This window comes from Cheilinus undulatus, linkage group 12, assembly GCF_018320785.1.
Source record: "Cheilinus undulatus linkage group 12, ASM1832078v1, whole genome shotgun sequence".
Classification (NCBI taxonomy): Eukaryota; Metazoa; Chordata; class Actinopteri; order Labriformes; family Labridae; genus Cheilinus; species Cheilinus undulatus.
In genome coordinates, this window is record NC_054876.1 from 48,651,766 (window position 1) to 48,660,351 (window position 8,586).

Below are 8,586 nucleotides of genomic sequence, written 5' to 3' on the forward strand. Positions count from 1 at the left end.
ATTAACATCCAGACTGGCTCACTTCAGGATAAGGGCTTCAGTCAACCAGAGCCCAGCCTCTGCTTGTCAGAGATTCATTCATCTACACCTGTCTGATCACATATCTGATTTTATTTCTACAGTAGCACCTCAAATCCTGTCAGATTAACTCCTCTGGCCCAGATAAGGGTCCAGATGGCCCACATTAGAGACCTGAATGATGGCCCTGATCTGAGAGCCTATCTGAACTAGAACAAAACCAGACCTCTACCAGGATTACACCAGATAAAACAGTCTGGCTCATATGAAAACCTTTAGGGGGAGTTTTGGTCTGGAGTTAGATCCTCTGTAGGATCCAGCTTATTTGCCCCAGCTTTATCAGACACTTCTGGGACACCGTACATGCCAAAGGAAGGGTGACTCAGGTTAATATATGTGATGTAAATTTAAACTTTTATTCATTTTAGTTACAGTTCACAGTAAAAACACCCAAAGAAACAGGAAACTGCCTCACAGATGTGTTCGGCGTTATTTCCACAGTAGTACTCCATCAGAGTCAAAGATAATCTATAGATGGGGGGGGGGGGTCACAGTGAGGAGGTCCTGGTCCTGGTGGTCATATTCATGGTCATGGATCAGTCGTAGCAGTGGGAGTGGCTTGTTATGGTCATGGTCGGGGTTGTGGTCCTGATCATGTCTGAGTCAGAGCAGTGGGAGTGGCTCATAATATCCAGGTCCTGGTCCTTGTCCGAGTCCTGGTCTATCTCAGTTGGAGCAGTGGGAGTGGCTCACAATGCCCTGGTCCTGGTCTGGTCCCAGTCCTGGTCTATCTCAGTCCAAACAGTGGGAGTGGCTCATAATGTCCTGGACCTGGTCCTGTTCTGGATGTGTCTCAATGGGAGTGGCCTGTAATGTCCTGGTCCTGGTCAAGTTGTGTCTCAGTCAGGGCAGTGGGAGTGGCTCCTAATGTCCTGGTCTTGGTCCCGGTCTGGCGTAGTCCCAGTCCTCTTCTATCTCAGTTGGAGCAGTGGGAGTGGCCCCTAATGTCCTGGTCCTGGTCTGGTCCCAGTCCTGATCGTGTCTCAGTCGGAGCAGTGGGAGTGGTTATCGTCCATCATGTCCATGAGTAAGCAGCAGCACAGAGTAGCGTAACACGCCGCCAGGAAGCCCTCCTCAGCGCCGCCGTCATCTTGTTGTGGTCGCTGCTGTTCAACCACGACCACTGAGAGAGACAGAGAGGGGGCGGGGCATTAATGAATCAGTTTAACCTAAGTATTTATTCATTTATTGACCCTAGTTCTAAAATATTTACATGCTGATTATTCAGAGCCTGTTACATCTCCCATCATGCATTTCTGTCATTTTTAGAATCCTTCTAATGGTTCCATCAGCTTTTTAGAAGATTGCCAACTATGTCCTACTACTGGGCAAAAATGGAGGGAAAAAATTCCCAACATCCCCAGCTTCACCAGCATTCTTTCTTCTGCCTTTGATGATGTTATCAGAACACATTACATCTCCACTCTGCTGTGAATGCACTATCAGGTCTTTCTAAAAGGCAGCAGACTAACACAAAGCTAGAAGCTAGAGGCAGCGGACTAACACAAAGCTAGAAGCTAGAGGCAGCGGACTAACACAAAGCTAGAAGCTAGAGGCAGCGGACTAACACAAAGCTAGAAGCTAGAGGCAGCGGACTAACACAAAGCTAGAAGCCAGAGACACCAGAGAGAGGCTAAAGCTAACTGTATCAGGAAGTAGAGAGTCTTTAGTTAACTTTATAAACATGACTGAACAGAACACAGGCAGACTCTACTACAGACTAACTTCTACTGAAGCACAGATACACTAAGACCCACATCACTCACATATCCTTACGCCTTTGACTGCAGGAAATAGTGCCGTTACATTATATTACAGAGTAATGTAAGAGTAATTTAACTAGTAGATTAACCAGTTACTTTAGCTGTGAATAACTAAGTAATGTAACTAGTTACTTTTGTTAGAAAGTAACTACTAAAGAGTAATGCATGAGTAGCTAACCCAACACTACCTATAAACATTCTGTCCTTAGACAGGTGAGAACTGGTGTGACCTTTGACCTACCTGTGGTACTCGGTCTGGTCTGCTCCCCATAGGGCCCCGGGGGTCCGGTCTGATAGCCAGAGTACCCTGGCTGGTTCATGTAGGCCCCTTGGGGCCCCGGAGGAGGCCCTGGGGGGTAGAGGGAGCGGTCTCCTCCTCCTGCGTAGTTCTGAGGGAACGTCTACAGAGGAGAGGGATGCGGTTGTCATGGTAGCACAGACTGTCATGTGACACAGGTAAAGCCTTATTCATTTATGAGAATCAGACAGAGCTGCAGCAGTGCATGCTGGGTACCTGGTAGGAGGAGCCAGGGAACGCTGATGGCTGAGGGCCAAGAACTACAGAGAAGGGTCACATGACTGTTACCATGGCAACATCACTGTTTACATCAGTCAACTAATCAGAAATCTCTTTATAAAATAATTAAAAACAATTGATGAAGAAATTAAATATTTAATGTAATTAGAGAAATCCTGAACTTTGATGAACCTGAAATTAAAAATACACGTTAAATATCTCAGACATACCTGGGGGGTAGGCGGGGCCTGAGGAGACAGCGGGGCCGTACGGGGGAGGGTAGTCAGTCATCCTGATGGAGAGGAGAGGAATGAATCTGATTGGTTATTCAGACACCTGATCCATCCAACCATAGTTCAACCGTCAGAGAGTAACATGTTTACAGACCCGGAACAGTCATGGACCCATGGGCTAAGAAGCATGAGATGCATCTGATGTCTGCAAAATGTTCCAAAAAAGTTGGGACAGGAGGGAAAAACAAGACTGGGAAAGTTGTAGGATGTTCAGAAACTCCCTAGAACATTCCACTGGTAAGAAGGTTAATGCTGATTGGTTGTACTTCAGCAAGACAAATCTAAGAAACATTCTGGAAAAAATCACAACAGCATGGCTTCAAAATGGAAGAGGGCACCGCCTAGACCTTCATGCAAGGATGGAATGTTTCTAGGCATTGAAGGCTGACATCTTTCAGAGGCAAGGATAGAATCTTTTCTAGGATTTGTAGGATGACATTATCTTTCAAAGGCAGAGATAGACTGTTTTATAAGCATTGAAGGATGATATCATCTTTCACAGGCAAGGATGGAATCTTTTGTAGGCTTTGAAGGATGACATTATCTTTCAACGGCAAGGATGGAATCTTTTGTAGGCTTTGAAGGATGACATCTTTGACAGGCAAGGATGGAATCTTTTGTAGGCTTTGAAGGATGACATCTTTCAGTGGCAAGGATGTAATGTTTTCATGGCTTTGAAGGATGGGATTATCTTTCAAAGGAAAGGATGGAATGTTTTGTCGGCTTTGAAGGATGAGATTACCTTTCAAAGGAAAGGATGGAATGTTTTCGTGGCTTTAAAGGATTGTATTATCTTTCAAAGTTAAGGATGGAATGTTTTCTAGGCTTTGAAGGATTGTATTATCTTTCAAAGTTAAGGATGGAATGTTTTCTAGGCTTCGATGGATGGCTCTATCTTTCAAAGGCAAGGATGAAATTTTTTCTAACTTTGAAGGATGGGATTATCTTTCAAAGGCAGAGATGAAATGTTTTATAGCTTTGAAGGATGGGATTATCATGTCAAATGGTGTCATACCACCTAAACTGTGTAAAAACACTGGCCACATTTCTATAAATTCCCACACACCTTCGGTCAAAATTGTGATAAATCATTGACAACATTTCCTCTAAATTATGTTTAAAAAAATGCCCCCCCCCCCTTTTTTGTTGCAAAACCTCCTGCACATTCTCTAAAATGTAAAAAAACAAACAAACAAAAACACACATTTCCGTAAAGTCCTCCACACTTTCTATATTTTCCAAAACAAAAGCAGCGTTTGCATGCCTCACACTGTTTACAATGCTCAAAAGCCTTGGCAGTGTTTACATAAATCCCCGCATTCCTTCTTAACTGTGCAAAAGCAATGGCAATGTTCCCATTAATTCCTACACACCTTCTCAATTGTGCCAAAACAATTTGCCATTTTAGTTAATTCTTGCGCACACACTCACCTGTGCAACAACCTCGGCAATGTTTCCATAAAATCCTGTACACTTTCTAGATTTTTAAATCATAAGCAACTTTTCCATGCCTCACACGTTTACATTTCACAGAATCATCCTTAAACTCCTGGACATGGAGAAAATGTGCAATGACTGCCAACAGCGTGAATATCAGATAAATCATTATCACTATAAAGGGTCTAACAGGGCTCATTCAGACTCAGACACCACTATAACTTGGTGTTTTTACTCTGTAGTGAATGAAGAATGATCTCAGATTTCCTCACAGCTCCATCTAAGGCAGAAACCTCCAACAGACATCATTAACAGATCACTGAGTCCTGGATCAATAATCAATATGAAGCTGATCATGTTGAATCAGCTCAGTAAGTCCAGACCTTTATTTACTCTGTCTAGTTTCTGCATTAAGCTGGTTTCCATGGTAACCAATGTAAACAGGCAGCTCTGTCAAACACATTTTGTTTGTTTTAAAAAAGTTAGTACACACGTTTCCAGTTAAACCAGTAACTGTCAGCCAGCATGAGACCAAAGTTGACCAAAGATGAAGACACAGACATCGGACAGAGAAATTAACTGTCAAATATATTATTAAAGATAAATATTAGGAAATAATGTATGAAGAATTTAAATGGGGATGAAGACATCTGCTGTTGGACGATCTCTGATCAATGTTAACGTTCACACACAGAAGAAATATGCTGGAAATGTGGGAGTTCGAACTTTAATCTGTAATTCTGATTTTAATCTCAGAATTCTTACTTTAGTCTCAGAATTCAGACTTTAATCTCAGAATTATGACATTAATCTCAGGATTCAGACTTTAATCTCAGAATTCAGACTTTAATCTCAGAATTCAGACTTTAATCTCAGGATTCAGACTTTAATCTCAGAATTCAGACTTTAATCTCAGGATTCAGACTTTAATCTCAGAATTCAGACTTTAATCTCAGAATTACGACATTAATCTCAGGGTTCTGACATTAATCTCAGAATTCAGACTTAAATCTCAGAATTTTGACGTTAATCTCAGAATTCTGACTTTAATCTCAGAATCATGACATTAATCCCAGAGTTCAGACTTTAATCTTTTTATGACTTTAATTTCAGGATTATAACTTTAATCTCAGTATTACGACATTAATCTCAGGGTTCTTACTTTAATCTCACAGATATTCGCATTAGTAAGCCGTATCCTCTTCCTTGCATCTGAACAGCCAATCATCTGTTTCTCTTTTTAAATCTTAAATTCTCACGTTAGTTTTAGTGATAAGCTAAACTTCTGTAATAAATATTTGATCACAATCAGAAATGTTGGTTTTTCTAAACACTCAAATCTGTAACAGCAATGAAAACTTGTTTAACATCACATCAGTGATCAGATGAATAATTATCATAATAATCAGTGTCGGCCATTTTTGTTGTAGGTGTGGATCATTTTAGAGGTGACCGTTTCGAGACCTTTTTCTGATTAAGTCGTGTATTTAGAAACTAAATAAGAGGCAAGGAGTGAATAAGATCGCATTAAAAACAGATTCTGGTTTTCCTAAACAGTCCCTGTGGAGGCGCCCTGACCCCAACATCAAGGTCCAGCCCCCTAAAGCCCCCCTCCATGTCTTCATATCAGTGGAATGATAAAACGGTACATCCCTACAGACTGGACCATGAACTGGTGGATTACTGTGAGCTAAAATGTTGAATAAATCCAGATGTCTGATTAGAACAGAACTGTCAAAGATGGACCTGGACCAGAGACCTGGACCAGAGACCTGCTGAATGGAGGTCTTTGCCTGAGGGGCCCTGTGTGACTGAAATTAGCTCTCCTGATGATCTTTACTTTAAAAACTTTTTTAAGGAGATTTTTCCATTTCAGGTTTAAATCATTCTCTGTGAAGGACACGTTAACAGGAGGGTGAATTATTTTATAATCCATGAACAGCTGTTAGTCAGAAACCTCCTTATTTAATCAATAAAACCAGTAAAACACCGTGAAAACAGTTCTATCTCTAAATGTTTGTTCAGCCATCTTTAAACAGACCTGTCCAGTGTTTCTGTTAAAGCTCAGAGCGGTTTATTTCTGGGGTTACAGAGTTAAATATCAGTGAAACAGCTGCTGTTAGACCCATGTCAGCTGAATTTAAATCATTTAAACAATAAAGCTCTTAAAGTCGTTCTCCTTAGAGTAAAATCTCTGTAAATGAATTCAATCAAACGTCTATTATTTTGAAAGGAGCTTTGATGGGAGTGAAACGGATCTCACCTGGTACAGGTCTCCCGGCTCTCTCTCTCGGTTCTTGTCGGCTGATCGATGAGTTGATTGATGGATGATGGAGAGAGAGGAGACGGCTGGCTGCAGCGCGGGGACGTGGTGACGTCACGGCCCCGCCCCCGCCCTCCCTCTCAGCTCTATATTGAAGTTCAGTTTGGTTTTACATCCGGAGTTTTAAAAAAGATTTTCACGTTTCTCTGAGATCTTCACATAAAACAGATTTAGTACGGAGGCCTATTAGGGCCACCACAAAGAAAATAATAATAATATGACGTAAAAAATAAATAAATAAATATGGCTGCAGAGATCCTCTCTCTTCTGCTCTGCTGGTTGTTAGAGTCCAATAAAGTTTGACTTTATCATCTAAATGTCACTTTATTTTCCATATCTTTGATTTTTGGATACACAGGATTAGTTTCCCTTCACCCCAGCTAACTCTTATATTGCAGAGTAGCCTGCTTTTTAAAATAGGTTTTAAACGTTAATATCAGAACCTCCAACAGGTCAATAATCACCTCTGTAGACTTTTATACCCACTCAGGCTGTTGGTGGCCAAAAATGTCCCATTAAAACCATTAAAACCATTAAATCCACAATAACGGATGCTGCAGCCATCACAGTAAGAACATTTATTTATGATATCAGGCTTTTATTCTGGAGTCACTGATTCACATTTACAGTTTCTCCTGTTTAGCATAAAGGGAAATGACATTATTTTTCCCTGGGTCATTATAGGGGGCGCTATTACAACAATTCAGTAAATCTTGAATTAAAAGATAATAATGCATAAAAATCAAAGTTGTTGCCCATGATTAAAAAGTCTGTGATAATCCCCTTTAAGGAAAAACAATTTGCATGTATTTTATGAAAAATGTTTTCAAATTACAATCATCAGGATTTTTACACTGCAACTGGCATTTAAAGGGTTAAAATCCCCTAAATTAATCAATATTTGATATCTATGATCAGATCATTTCTTGATTTAAAAATAATGCAAAAAAGAGTGGATAAACATTTAAATGGACAATAATTTTCTGCTATTTATGTATTTAGGTCCATTTTGGTCACTACCATTCTGAGTGTAAATATTTATTAAAATCTCAACATTAAATAATAATAATAATAATAATAATAATAATAAATGTTTTTCCGTTAAGGAAATCTAAGTTGCGTTTATATTAAAATGATTTCATTTTTCAATGTTTTTAAATTACAAACATGTTTTTTTTTTTTACACTTAAACTGATATTTGATATTTATGATCAGGTCTGATCTAGATTTTTTTTTTTTTTAATGCAAAAGTGGATATTATTTTCATGTTTTATGTCTGCTGTCATTTTTGGGGAAGAACAGCCTGATTGTTTTAATCTATCACCATCTGAATGTTTTAATGACTCTTTTTAAAAGTTATTTTTGTGATTTCAGGGCTGTAATTTATGTTTTCATTTATTTATGTTGGTGGTTAATATCAGCTCAGAGCACAAACCCAACCGTCTCAGGGATCACTGAAGACCGACTCGGTGTTCAAACTTAGACGGCCATCTATGTTTATACCCTTCAGGCTTCCACGGTAACCATGGTAACCGCCCTCCTCACACACCTGGAGCCTGCAGGTGTTTTTGCGTCAAACATCCCCGAGTGTTTAGACTCAGACCGGTTAGACCTGAAGTCAACACAGACACACCCTGATCAGAGAGCACACGGACAGAGGGGGCGCTGTAGAGCTCAGGAGACACAGCCAGGGTTTCGTAACAAGTAGCTGAGGCTGACCTGGCTCAGGATCGACCTCCCCGCCTGGTCTGAAGTTGATCCTGGACTCTGGTGGGACCAGTGTGGGTGGGGACACCTACTGGTCTGACTGTGCTAATGCATTCTTTAAAATCCACCTTGAGGGGCACAGGTGGCAGAATGGATAAGGGGTGCGCCCCGTGTCTCCCCACTCTCTTCCCTGTTTCCGACTCTATCCCCTGTCCTCACCTCTGTCAAATAAAGGCACAAAATCCCCAAAAATAACCTTAAAAAAAAAAAATCCACCTTGATGAATGTTGAACAAAGAGGGGGAAACTTGGAAAACTGGACTGGCTGGCACATTAAGTTTCTTAAAATATATCAGAAATAAACTGAGTCAACATAAAGATTAAAGAGGACACAGTGAACAGTGATTATTGATATCTTTTACAGATTTCTTTTAATCACTGATCAATATTTGAGCTCTCCCAGACGTTT

General features: G+C 40.4%; 1 protein-coding gene across 1 annotated transcript; it reads right to left on the reverse strand.

The window, feature by feature from the left end:
- Positions 1 to 1,061: 1,061 nt before the first annotated feature.
- On the reverse strand, positions 1,062 to 2,649 carry LOC121518541 (cysteine-rich and transmembrane domain-containing protein 1-like). The gene is made up of 4 exons (XM_041800894.1): positions 2,589 to 2,649; positions 2,356 to 2,399; positions 2,083 to 2,242; positions 1,062 to 1,201 (listed from the first exon to the last, which is right to left on the reverse strand). Exons 1-4 carry the CDS (start codon positions 2,647 to 2,649, stop codon positions 1,062 to 1,064), a joined length of 405 nt encoding a protein of 134 aa, XP_041656828.1.
- Between the last annotated feature and the right edge of the window lie 5,937 nt (positions 2,650 to 8,586).

Bases quoted from the DNA above. Each gene is read 5' to 3' on its own strand.
- LOC121518541 (XM_041800894.1), bottom strand. From the start codon at position 2,649: ATGACTGACTACCCTCCCCCGTACGGCCCCGCTGTCTCCTCAGGCCCC. The intron at 2,400-2,588 runs GTATGTCTGAGA...CCTTCTCTGTAG, and splicing joins AGGCCCCGCCTACCCCCCAG to TTCTTGGCCCTCAGCCATCA. The intron at 1,202-2,082 runs GTAGGTCAAAGG...TGTCTCTCTCAG, and splicing joins GACCAGACCGAGTACCACAG to TGGTCGTGGTTGAACAGCAG.